This window comes from Mauremys reevesii, linkage group 4 (genome assembly GCF_016161935.1).
Source record: "Mauremys reevesii isolate NIE-2019 linkage group 4, ASM1616193v1, whole genome shotgun sequence".
Classification (NCBI taxonomy): Eukaryota; Metazoa; Chordata; order Testudines; family Geoemydidae; genus Mauremys; species Mauremys reevesii.
Window position 1 is genome coordinate 72,398,994 of NC_052626.1, and position 12,909 is coordinate 72,411,902.

Genomic DNA, 12,909 nt, shown 5'->3' on the forward strand with positions numbered 1-12,909 from the left:
GACAGAGTGAGGGGTACAAACCCCTCTTGCGGGAAGTTCTCCGGGTTAGCAGGGGGCTAGTAAAGATAAGAGTCAGTGCAAGTGTCCAGGCCACGTGGCAGCTTGTCCCCTCATGGGGCAGTGCCTCATCAGTGGAGTCGTGGGGTGGCAAAGAGCAGGGGTTGAGGTTGCTGGGTGGCTGAGGGCTAGGAAATGAGGGGAATGGGGTTAACATGGGGGGCCCCAAAAAGAGGCACATCGTGCTGAGGGTGTGGAGGGAGGGACTTAGAGCACCAGGGAGCCATTTGCGGGCTTCAGCTCATGGAGCTGCCCAGCTCCCCAGCCCAGGCAGAGCTCTCCCTCACTCGGCTTCCTTTGGCAGGTACAAGAAGAACATCAAAGCGCTGTACATCGTGCACCCAACAATGTTCATCAAGACTCTGCTGATTCTCTTCAAGCCTCTGATCAGGTAGGGGGCAGCAGAGGCTGGCTCAAGCTCCCTGGGTGCAGGGGGATGTGCAGCATTCCTCAGCAGGCCAGGAGGGGAGCACAGGCTCCTAGCTCCTCCTGTGCCTGCGCTGGTGACTCCTGCATTAACCTCTCGGGGGATATGCCTCCCATTATTCCTGAAAGATCCAGACAAAACAAGAGCCCCTCTGCTGGGGCCTGGGGAACTCAGCCCCTGCAAAGGCCACATGTCCCAGGCATTAGCGCCAGGACAGAAAGGAAGGAGGAGAATGAAACCCAGAGGGGCACTATGTTCAGTATGTCACCAGTGAAACCTCAGCTCCATGGGCCACAGTTGAGAAGAGGAGCGGTCTCCGGCCTGCTGCAGAGCCCAGGGAGGGGCAGTGCTGTGCTGTACAGAGCCCATCTTTGCCAGGCTTTGAGCCAGGCTGTGGAGGAGCCTTAGCATTGCCTCACTGAATATGTGGGTTGAGAGAGAGCTGTGTTGTGTGGTACCCCTACTGCTGAACCTGTCCTGCCTCCAGCACTGCCAAGGCTCCTCAATTCTGCTCCGCAGGCTCCATGATGTTCCAGCGCTTGGTCCCCCAGACAGCTCTGCTAAGGCCCGCTCACTCGTGCTCTCCTGCCCTAGGCTCCCCCCACCTCTGCTGATGTTAGTCACTCCAGGTCCCTCATGGAGCTGCTTGTCCTCTGTTTTGCAGTTTCAAGTTTGGACGGAAGATTTTTTATGCAAACTTCCTGAGTGAGCTGGAGGAGCATGTGAAGCTGGAGCAGCTGGGGATCCCAAGCCAGGTGCTAAAGTGAGAGCATGCGGCCTGCCTACCCCTTACCCACAGCTCCGTGAGAGGAGGGAAGATGCGGGGTGGGGAGACAGTGGCAAGGGAGAAGGAAGCAATGGGGAGGGGCCTTGTTTTGCTCCCAAGTGATGGTTCATCCGAGGTAGCAGTGCCAGGGTGCCTCAGAGAGGGGGCTCTTCCTAGCTCACCTTCCTGCCTGTCTCCAGCATCAGTGCCTGGCTCAGGCCCACTTGGCCCCTGTGCTGCCTCTGTCTCTTCTGCCTCTTGGTCTCCTGTCCGGCAAGTGACTTTGCCCCTGGGCATCTCTCTGCTGTCCCTGTCTGCTGCTGCCTGTGCAGCCACTTTGCTCAATAGCTCAGTGGGGCCTTCTCGCTTCAGCTCTCTGCTGTGGCCTCCCAAAGGTGCTTCAACAGCACCTCCAGCCTGTTTGGATCCCTGTGGCTTTACCACACACACACACTCACACTCACACTCACCCCTCGTCTTCCAACAAACTTGCCCTGACATCCTAGCTGCACGGTCCTTCGCCCTGTCTTTTCTCTGTCCATCCCAGCAAGCTCCTCTCTTTGTACAGATTTCCTCACTCCCCCACCCCGCGCTCCCTCTGCTCTGCTGGAGGCTGAGCCCTTTGGTCTTGCTGCCCCAGCACTCCTGAGCTGCCTGTCCTTGGAGTCAGCAAGTACTAGGCTAGAGCTGTCTGTGGGGCAGTTCCCAGTGGGTCAGCAGGGGATGGGTTGGTTGCATCCACAAGGCAGTGGAGTGGGTGGTGGCTGTGAGATGGCAGGCACTGGTTGGTGCTCCCTGTGTGAGGTGGGCTGGTTCCCTACCAATCTGTCTCTCTCACTGCAGATATGACGAGTACCTGAAATCACTGCAGAAACCCTCTCAAGTGCCCCAGAAGCCGACCCCACCACGCCCACCCCTGCCAAACCAGCAGTTTGGGGTCTCTCTGCAGCAGTGAGTATCTCGGAGTTGCGTTGCTTTGGCTGCTTTGGCTATTGTGTACAATACAATAGTGCAGCTGCAGAAATGGCCTCGAAATTGCCCATTTCTTGAAATTGCTGCAGAATCTGAGTTGTCATTTAGAAAAACTCCGTTCTCTAGCCCAGATCCTGAGCTACCCTCTGCCCACCTCAAATCCTGGCCTGCCTGATTTCTGGGCTGGTTCTTGGTGTAAACTAGGGGCGCTTCAGGGCTTCTCTACATGCTGACAGCTAACCCCCAAGGGGTTGTTTCAGTAACTGAGATTCACTAGGGTGCCAGAACACCCCAGCTACACGCCTGTGTGCGTGGGGCTAGGAGTGGGAAGGGCTGGAGTACAAGCCAGGATGGCACTTCTGTGTCATATGAGGATTCCTGGAGTTGGAAAATTCCTCAAGGGGCCAGCTGAAATGGCATTAGGCCTGTGTTGTTTTGCTGGAGTAGGGCAGAGGATCTGACCTTCAACTTTTTCCATAGCTTCGATGCTGTTTTAATAGAGGGATTCTCAGGGACATATCCCCTCCCATTCACCCTTGCCTCTGCTTCCCCACCCTTTCCTGGTCACATCACATCCCTGAGGTAGCTTCAGAATTACTGACATGGGAAAGTGACATGAGGAAAGTATTTTTTAATGTATTTTTAGCTTTTAATGCAATTTGGCCACTGGAAATGAGGGGGAACCAGCTCCATGTGCTCTGGCAGTTCTCCCTGAGGCAGTTTGGGAAGTGATTTTCTAGCCCTTCTGGCTGTAGTGAAAGCCTTCCAAACGTGAGCTCAGTGTAACCAGCGCAGTGACTGCTGGCTGAGCTTGCAGGCATCGTGAACCGATCTCTCAGAGAGGTGACTTGGCCCATTCTTTGCAATGGGGGGTTGACTCTGAAGCTAAACGATGGTGATGTACATATCAATATTAAGATGATCAGTAATGTGATATCTAACTGAACCAGCCGGCATTTGTCATTGTGGGATGTAATGGCAGGTGTTGGAGAGTAATTCACAGCAGCTAGCTGCTGTCTAGGTGGATTCCTGTACTTCCCTCCTCTACATTTAAACTCTCCTCTGTCCTTACCTAAAGTGGAGAAGGAAAAAGGAGTTGCATCCTGCAGAGCCACCTCAATTGTTTCCTGGCCCCTTCCCAGCAACCAAAGCCTCCAGCTTGGGCCCCTGATGCTGGTTGTAATGCAGTCACTGCTCCTTAACACAGACCAGCAGTAGGAGGCAGCATAACATACTTGTATTGTAGTATCAAAAATAAGAGAGATGCTGCCCTGGTTGGACTGGGCTGGGGAGAGGGAGTGGGAGCAGGCTGAGGGGCAGAGGGGACAGGATTGGGTTGGGAGAGGGATCCTGCAGAGGTCCCTGCTATGTACACATGTCAGATGTGATGAGTTGCATGTGGGGGAGAGGTAACTGGCAACCTCTAACCTTCTGTTCTCCCCACAGCCTAAGGGAGAAGAGCCCTGATCAGGCCTCCATCCCGCTGGTGGTCAGGGAAACCATTGCCTATCTGCGGGAGCATGGTGAGTGCATAAATGAAACCCTCAACCCAACCCAGTACCATGCAGGTGCCTCCCCTTCCTAATGCCAATCAGATCTTTATGAAACAGAGGGAAAATAACTGTAGAACAATTTGGAGCCTAAATACGAGTGATTGAGCCAAGAAGAGAGATTTTGCCATGCCCTCCTTCCTGCACAGTGTCTGCGTGTGACGTTCCCCTCTGGTGTTATCTGGACTGATGATCTGCTAGGTCACTGCAATCCTTGACCCTGGGAGCCATTCTTACCCTGCTCTGCTGTGAGAACCCCCACTCCTGGGCTGTTCAAGCCTCTGGCATGTAAGCTGCTCCTTGGATTGTGCAACTGACTGGCTAGCCAATATCTCCGGTCCCAGACACAACCCTAGGAACCTCCGTCTTGCAGTGCCCAGTTATGCTGGCTGGACGCTGCAAGCTTATATGAGTTTGTCAATTTAACAAAGAAATTGATATGTATCAGGCGTGTTATCCTAAGGGGAGCCTCTGACACACTTCAAACCAAACATACTGCTTCAGGTAGAATAAACAAACAAATGTATTAACTATAAAGATAGATTTTAAGTCAAAACATAAGCCAGATTTGGTCAAATGAAATAAAAGCAAAACGCATTCTAAGCTGATCTTAACACTTTCAGTGCCCTTATAAACTTAGATGCTTCTCACCACAGGCTGGCTGGTTGCCCTTCAGCCAAGCTCTCCCCTTTGATCAGCGCTTCAGTCACTTGTGTGGTGTCTGTAGATGTAGGTGGAAGAGAGAGAGGGAGCATGGCAAACGGTCTTTCCCTTTTATCATGTCCTTTCTTCCTTCTTGGCATTACCCCCCACCCCTTCCAAGTCAGGTGAGCATTACCTTGTCGCAGTTCCAAACTCACCAAAGGAAGGGGGATGACTCCCTTGAGAGTCTAACAGATTCTTTGTTGCTGCCTAGGCCAGTGTCCTTTGTTCCTGTGAGGTTGGGCTGGGTTTGTCCCATCCACGCCCTGATGAGCTGTGAACTGCCTCTCTGCTCTTGGGGAGTTTTTGCCTGGGCTTGCTTTAAGCCATGAGGATACATTTTCAGCCTCATAACTATATATATAACCTATAACATTACTGTAACAATTATTATAACATTACTATAACAACCATGCTCAGTGCATCATGAGCCTTCCAAAGACGCCTGACATGACAAACTTTGCATTGGATACCACACAATCATTTTACAAAGATGAACATGGGGGTGCTGTGTGTTCCCCTGAGGTGAGCATCACACTGGGCATGGGCTCTCTCCACAGCTGTGTGCGGAGGTTTCCTGTGCACATGGGAGAAGCTGGTGCTTTGACAGCCTTGCTGTGTGCTGTGGCTGGCTTGGAAGGGTCGGAGAGCTCCGGTGTGTGACAGGCCTGGTCTGAGCTTTCCCTTTCCTTCTGCTCTCTCTCCCCAGCTCTGACCAAAGAGGGGATTTTCCGGAGATCAGCTTCCACACAGATTGTCAAAGAGGTCCAACAAAAATACAACATGGGTAAGTGTCCCTCCTCGGGAGAACCTTGCACCGTGACCCTCCACTTCCCCCAACTCCCACCTCCGAGTTAGAGTTCTCTGGTCCTCACCAGTCCTGACGCTCAGCCTCTGCTCCTCTGCACTGTTCCTGTTCTGGGGCTCTGCGCTCATCAAGCTTCTTGCTCTGCACCCAGTGCTGGGGAATATGAGCTCCATCTAGCACTACACAGGAGTGTGTGCACAAGTACCTCTTTGGATCTAGGCTGGGATCCAACTAACTCATTCCACTATGATCTGAAAGCCTGTTTGAACGCTGCTCTCCGTCCTGCTGAGCAAGGGGAACTGAACTTTGTCCATAATCTGCCAGAGGAATTGTGTTTGAGCAGTGCAAAATGTGCACCCCCCATCCCTGTTTCAGGAGAGGCTCCCTGAGCAGGCTCCCAACCTGCTCCCTGAGGAGCCGCTTCTGTTTCCCAGGGCTGGGCATGCTAACTTCCCATTGCTGCCCTGTAGAGTGAGACCAAGACCAGAAAAGACCCCTGTTTGGAGTGATGAGTCTTGGGGACATTGGGCTGGAATTGGCAGAGCTGTTGCTTCTGTCTTCTGGGCAAGTAAGTTACCTGCATCTCAAGGGAGTCTGGCCCCATGCTCGTCCCCAGGGAGCTTCTGCTCCAGAGCTGGGCTTTGACACCATGCTCTGCTCTGCTGGTCTGGAGGGAGTCCTGCCCCTTGCCCCTCTCCCTTATGCAGTGTGCTCCTGCTCTGATAGATGGGCTCTGAGCCTGTGCCTGCTCTCTGTCCTCAGGGATACAGGTGGATTTCCAGCAATACGAGGACGTTCACCTCGCTGCCGTGATCCTCAAGACATTCCTGCGGGAGCTGCCAGAGCCCCTGCTCACCTTTAGCCTCTACAACCACGTTGTCAACTTCCAGAGTGAGTTGGGGGCAAGAGGGCGCAGGGATCTCCTGCAGGCTACCCCAGACACAGCTACGCCCCCGATCCCAGGCTGTGGCTCTGGTGCCTTTCCAAGTAATCCAGGCAGCATGGATGAGCCCCCTTTGCCAAGGGAGTCTGCATGGGATGGGGAGGAGAGGGAGTCCTGCTTGGGGTACCTGTGCATTGTGAGCTGGGCTCCTATCAGAGGAGCCTCCCAGTGTGAGTCAGGGTTGCCCTATTGCCTGGTGGGAGCTGGAGGTTCCCCCCCTTCATTGCCTGGTGGGAGCTAGGGTCTTGCTCACCTACTTACGTGCCCCGTGTGTTTCTCTTTCAGATGTGGAGGAGTCAAATCGCGTGGATGTTGTTCGCAAAACCCTCCAGACCCTGCCCGAGGAAAACTACCAAGTGCTCTGTTTCCTGATGGCCTTCCTGGCAGAGGTTTGTTGCTGCACTTGGCTCTGAGGGGGTCTCCTCTTAGCTCACTACACCAGGGCCCAGCTCCGTTACTGCCCATTCCCTCCCTTCCCAACACACATGCTGCCCAGCTGAGAGGGAGCGCGGCTTGGGCCAGGAAACCACCCTGCTTTATCCCTCCGTCCCCCTTCCCCAAGGGTTGGAACTGGTTCTGACTCGTCAGGCTCAGGTAGTTCCTCCCATTGGGGCGGGGGGCAGAGGGCAGGACAGCAGCTGAGATAGAGTGAAACTCCCTTTAGTGCAGGTAAAGACCAAGAAACAGGTGTGAACGGGATAGAAAATGAGCTCCAGATCCTGCCCTATTGACTTGCAGGGAGCTTCCCACTACTATGGAACTGCTCTACTGAGCCAGGTCTATCCACAGCAAAAGGGGCAAAGACACTCAGCCCCCGAATGCTTTGGGCATGTTGGAAGACAGCACCTCCAGGTCAAGGTGTCTCTGTGTGGCCTGGAGGAGGAGATGCCAGCTGGTGCAGAATGTGGCAGGGTGTCACTTGCCATCTCAAAAGCCCTGCAGGTGTTGGGCCCTGTATATCACTCACGCCATCCCTCCCTGACAGTTCCTGGGGGCCAGGGCGGGATCCTGGACTCTATTCCCTGCCTTCCCCACCCCTTCCAGGCCTATCCGTCCCCTCCAGCTTTTCCAGGGTAGGGGAGGGTTGGGATAATTTAGGGTCATGTCCACATTAATTTAGCTGATTATTTGGCGTGCGCTGGGAAACTGCTGTTCAGTTTGCACCTAACACCCCTCAGCAGAGGGTGGTTAGAGCATAGGCCTGGGCTCATTGCTGCTGGAACCCTTCTCCTGCTCTGCCTTTGTCATCGTCTGTATGGCAGCGCCTCCTAGAGAGCCAGGCTCAGGGCCCAGCGAGAGACGTCCCTGCTGTGGAGACAAGACAGACAGTGTGAGAAAGGAAGGACTGTCATCCCCATTCACTGATGGGGAACGGACACACAGAGACCAAGTGACTTGCTCAGGGTCCCACAGGGAGTCTGTGATAGAGCTGGGAATTGAACCCAGGTCCCCTGAGGCCCAGTCAAGTGTCTTCATTGCAAGCCTGCCTCTCTGTCCTGGAGGCCCTGTACTGCTTCATGTGCCTCAATTTGCCCCTCTAGGCTAGGCGCCTGAGCCCCCACCGTGCCGTTGTGAGGCACCAGGGAGGGCAGAGTGCTGATGCTGTTGTTGCTGCTCTGAGTCATTAGGGGTCCTCTCTCCCTCCCACGCAGGTCTCCACTCACAGTGACGTAAACAAGATGACGAACACCAACCTGGCCGTGGTTTTCGGCCCAAACCTGCTGTGGGATAAGGATGTAGCCATCACCCTCAAGGCCATCAACCCCATCAACACCTTTACCAAGTTCCTGCTGGACTACCAGGGGGAGGTGTTCCAGGACATGGAGGCCTGAGCCGGGGCCGTCCACACTAGCACACTGTGCCCACCTTCCCTCTCCCTCTTCCTATCTTGTTGGAACCATGGCCAGGAGCCTCCAGCACAGAGGGTCCATTGGAGCTGCTGAGCTGAGTGAGGGCTGTGGGAGTGAGTGAGCAGGCAACCATTTGCCAGAGGTGGGGGAGGGGAGCTGGTCTCCCCATTCCTGGGAGTGGAGTCTTGTCCCCATGGCCATTTTGTGCAGCTCATCCCTGGCCATGCTGCTCTACTGGGGGCCATTCCCTCCTTCCTTCCCCTCACAGGTTTCTTTCTGCCCTCCTCTCCTCCCCTCAGCAGCCCCTCTTCTGTGCAACTCCCCAAGATCCCAGCTCATTCCTCCTGCCTGCATCACCTGGGCAAGACTTGGCTCGAGTTGTGTGGCAGGAGGCTCCCTGTGCCAGCCCCTCCTCTCAGGAGCTGAGTGCAGTGTCCTGGCTCCCTGCCCCCACCCAGAGCACATCAGGTAAGCCTTGTGCATCAGGTGTTGTGAGGACAGCACCAGCTGCTCCTGGGCTAATACCAACCCTGCCCTTGGCTCGCAGCAGGTGTGTGAAGGAGAAACTAACTCTCCGGGGGCTGGGCCATTGGGCCCTGCCAGAGACTCTGTGACTGAGGGGAGTTGGCTTAGCCCCTCCCCTTGCTGACACTACTACCCCGGGGAGCTAGTAATGCCTCTCCAAGGGGCGCTAGCACCCACTGCAGGTGCTGTTCACCTTCAGTAACAGGGCTGTGGTGGGCATGGGGTGTATGGCGTGTGGTAGCCCATGACTACTCAGATCTGGTTCTAATGGTCCCCTAGGACCATTTGTCCCCGGCTCTTGGTGGAAGGGTTTCACTCCAGACATGGCCTCAGTGGACATGCGCTGCCTGGGGATGCGGGGTCCCCTTTGTAATGCTCTGTGATCAGTGCGCTTGTTGGAATCATGCCAGGGGCAAGTGCTCTGGTGGCACTTGACTCCCCACTGCCAAACCCCACAATTGAAACTTCCCTTCCTCCTGGCTGCAGCACAGGGACACTCCTGGGTCCCCTGTTTGTCTGCTGGCCAGCCCCTGACCCTGGTTGGTGAATGGAATTTTTTCCAGCAAAAATGTAAGTCAGAATGTAGCCTGAAGGGAAGGGCTTGCGCACTGAGGCCAAATGTTAGCCAGTGTGCGAGGCCTGGATCGCAGGAACCTGCCCAGGTATTGAGCTCTCATGTGCCAAAGCCACTAGGGCAGAACTGTGCCATGCAGCATTCCCCTAGCCTTTCAGGGGAGCTGCTTTGATGCACCCCTTATGTGCTAGGCGGCTAGGGAGGGAGCTGGCTCTCTACAGGCCAGGCTCAGGAACAGAGCAGGCCAGATCCCCTCCTGAGGCAGTTGCACTGCAGTCACTGCCTCAGGGTTGATTTTAGTGCGGGGGGGGGGATCCCCTCTGCCACATGTTAAAGTAACAGGGAGCTAGCGTTTCCTGGCCTTGGCCTGTGAGAGAGGAGCTTCCACGCTTGAGCGAGACTTTCCGTTTCTAGCCTCACTCCCCAAGACCCATAATTCTCGTGCCCTGCTCCCCCAGACCAGTCCTGGTCCCAGCTGCACCACAGCAGTGGGGAAACATTGGGACCAAGCAGAGCTCGTTTTATAAAGTGGCAGTTGATCTGCTTTTAATAGGATTTTAACCTGCCCTAGAAACTGACCAAAGGCTGATACCCTGATTTAAAAATATGACAAACTGCTGATGAGCATCAGCAGCAGGAAGGGGGTCTCCTCTGCGAGGCCCAGGAGCAGGGACCTAGAACTGTCAGGCCTGCAGTGCAGCCCAGGCCCAGTTCGGCAGCTCTAGCTATTGCCGATTGATTGACTGCTCTTGGGATGACCCACAAAAGGGTGAGATGGGCAAGTGGAGGAGCGGAGAATTCTGAGGAGGGCTGGAGAACAGGCTGTGCACAGCTTGGAGCCACCCATCCCACCCCGGCTACTGAGTGAATCTCTCTCTGGGAGGTGGAAGGGCCCATGGTGGGGAGGGACCAGGCCTGGAGCTGGACGTGCCGCTGTGTGAGTTGAATTTCTGGGACATGAATGCCCTTTGCTGTGAATAAGTCCATAGTGATGGTTTGGGTGGGTCACAGAGGGCTTCTAGTTCACCTTGACTTCTGCTAGATCCAGCATGGAGGATAGATCTGCCATGGAGGCTTCTTGGGAAAGCTGGAGGGATTCAGTGCTCCTATCGAGGTCAGGAGGGGGGCAGTGTAGGAAGAGCCCTACACTTGCCCCATGTTAGGCCATGCTTAGTGGGACATTCTGGAAAGGGGTGTTGTCTGCGTGATCCCATATCACAGCTTCTGTCTCCCCACTCTAAAGGGAGCATCCCCTCCTGCATGTATTTCAGAGTGAAGCTAAGCTGGGTTTGCTGATGTTATCTGGGCCACAGCTAAATGTTTCTTGACTTCGCTGTCCCCAGAGGAAAGGAAAAGCCTGCTGGCCTCCTTGGGAACAGCCAGAATCTTAAGGCCAATAGCCCAGAACAGAAATTCCTCATGGGCTGGGGCACAAGGACCTGGCTGCAGGCTCAGCTGCTGCTGCCTGCAGTGAGTTCCAGCTGGGAGCACTGAATCCTGATCTGCTCGGTGTTGGAAAAAAGCAGGGCTGGGCAGCCCGGGGCAGGGGCAGGCTGAGGGTGCACTTGGGGAAGGTATTTCCTTAGCCTCCCAGAGACACTTTAACAAAAAAAATTCTATGTAGTTAAAACTCCTGAGTTTATGGGCTTTCCTGAGTGTAACGGGACCTGCTGCAAATCCCTGTGTTAGGGGATAACCCTGCTCCTGGGGCAGAGCCCTGCATAGGCAAGGGAGTCGACTTGGAGAAAAGGTAGGCTCTTGGTACTGCACAGGCTGGGAATGGGCTCGCAAGGTCTTGGGAGCACTCCAGTGTAAATATTCCCATTCCTTTACCCACCCCCTACCTGGTCCCCCAGCGCTGCCAAGAGGCCTGGAACAGGCCCAGCAGTGCTGGCTACATTGTTTCTGCAATTTATGCTTTGGGATGCCTTTTATGAAGATACTACTCTTGTGGCTTGTGTGTGAAGCTGTGGCCTGGGCCTGACTGCAGCCCTTGGCTCCCCGTGGCAGGTGGGCAACCGAGTCCACATCTCTGCCAACTCAGGACTGAATTGCCTTCCTAGTCTATCTGCCTCCTTGGGTGTACGGCCTGAGGCAGAGCAGGGAGGGAGGCAGCATGCAGGTAGCTGGAGTGACTAGAGGACCAGCCTCGGCCCAAGAGACTAGGCTCTAGTCCTTGCTGCCTGTAAGAGGTGGTTGGTGGCAGGTTAGGGACCCATGGTTACTCTGTGTATTTGTCTCCCATGTGTCTTCCTCCTGGGTCCAGCCACCCAAGAGCCCCTTCCCCAGCGTGGCTTCCATATTAAATATTGGCCACAGTGGCCCTTTGAGGGTGACATGTTTTGTCTCCTCTTTGTGCCCTGCTCTGCAGCACCCAACTTCCCTCCTCCCCTCATTCCAGTGGTGTCTGAGCAGCCTGGCCCCACTCCACAACTGGCCCTAGCTATCAGCCCTCTGTCCGTCTCTTCTGGAACCAGAGCCTTTGGGTGATGCAGATGAGGGCAAGGTCAATTTGATGCCTTATGGTAATCCCTCTGCTGACTCAGCAGAGACCTCTGAGGGCCAGACTAGCCCCTGGTTGCTCTTTCAAGCAGTGGTGCTCTAGAGCAATTTACAGCTTTGCTTTTTGTTGCTGGTGTTTCCTGCCTTCTCTCCAGTTGATGTTCAGCAGGCCCAGGGCTGGGGTTTTTACTGTGACATTAATTCACATCCATGTTTATTTCCTTCTACACTGCACCAATCTTGTATTTCACAGTTTGCACTTTTTGTATTTCAATAAAAACCAAAACTCAGCCCCAGAGCATGGTGTATTTCTCTGAGCTACAGCCTCTGGGGCTGATCTACAAGAGAAAGCAGAATGGCTGGTTACTCACCCAGCTACAACTGAGTAGAGGGCAGAGCTGTGCATGGTACATCGTCCTTGTGCCTCTCCATGGAGTGTACGCACACTTACAGACAGCATCTCTTCCCAGACTCAATGGGGAGGAGCCATCTGCTAGGCCACTTGGTGTTAGATCCACCAAGAGGACTCTCACACTGCACTGCAACACCTAACTTTAGGCACCCTACTGCCCCCTGAAATCCCAAAGTCCAGGTTAGGCACCAGATTCCCTATGTTGTGCAGTGGGAGAGTTCAGTGCCTAAGAACAGGATTCACAAAAGCCAGAGGGCCGTGCAGAGAACTGCCTAAACTAGCCTGTAGGAATTATCCAGGAGACAGGTGGGGCTTCAAAAGGTAGTTCTGTGCCTTCCTCCACTTGGACCTCAAGGCTGGGCCCCCTTTCCTGGTGATAGAGCTAATCTGCCTTAAGCACTCTTACCCCAAAAAAGTGCTGCTGCAGCTTCACCACTGGCCCTCAGGCCCACTCCTTTTCTGGACAGGTACATCCCTCACACTGGAGAGGGCAGCTGATGGTGTGCCCCATGTTCACTTTGGATCCAGCCCTGAAAGGCTAGGACAGTAAGCTCGGTGCTTTTCACAGACATAGTTTGCTATAAGCACAGAGGCTCCAGGGCCTGCCCCCATTTCAGGCTGGTTGAGGGGCTGCCCCTCCAGGCAATGCTGGAAGACAGAAGTGGCAACCGCACAGGAATCTTAATGACTGTCATGAGGGGTTGATTACTAACTACGCACACTAAATTCTTCCCTTACCCCTAAAGAACTAGACCAGAATAACTGAGCACATGGACAGGGTGCTTCTACCACCTGTGTGGCTACTCTTGTGCTCCAGTGCT

The 12,909-nt window shown here is 54.5% G+C and overlaps 1 protein-coding gene across 3 annotated transcripts in view; it reads left to right on the top strand.

Moving 5' to 3' along the window:
• Window positions 1–11,967, top strand: part of ARHGAP1 (Rho GTPase activating protein 1) — a 35,258-nt gene extending 23,291 nt beyond the window's left edge. For 2 of the 3 annotated variants that reach the window (XM_039534798.1, XM_039534797.1), the window contains exons 6-13: window positions 362–448; window positions 1,149–1,247; window positions 2,094–2,201; window positions 3,669–3,745; window positions 5,184–5,261; window positions 6,045–6,173; window positions 6,511–6,614; window positions 7,878–11,967. In XM_039534798.1, the coding sequence (XP_039390732.1) occupies window positions 362–448; window positions 1,149–1,247; window positions 2,094–2,201; window positions 3,669–3,745; window positions 5,184–5,261; window positions 6,045–6,173; window positions 6,511–6,614; window positions 7,878–8,057 (862 nt within the window). In that variant the 3' untranslated portion in view covers window positions 8,058–11,967. The remainder of the gene's footprint in view (window positions 1–361; window positions 449–1,148; window positions 1,248–2,093; window positions 2,202–3,668; window positions 3,746–5,183; window positions 5,262–6,044; window positions 6,174–6,510; window positions 6,615–7,877) is intronic. The other variant, XM_039534796.1, reaches the window with a different exon arrangement.
• Window positions 11,968–12,909: the final 942 nt, after the last annotated feature.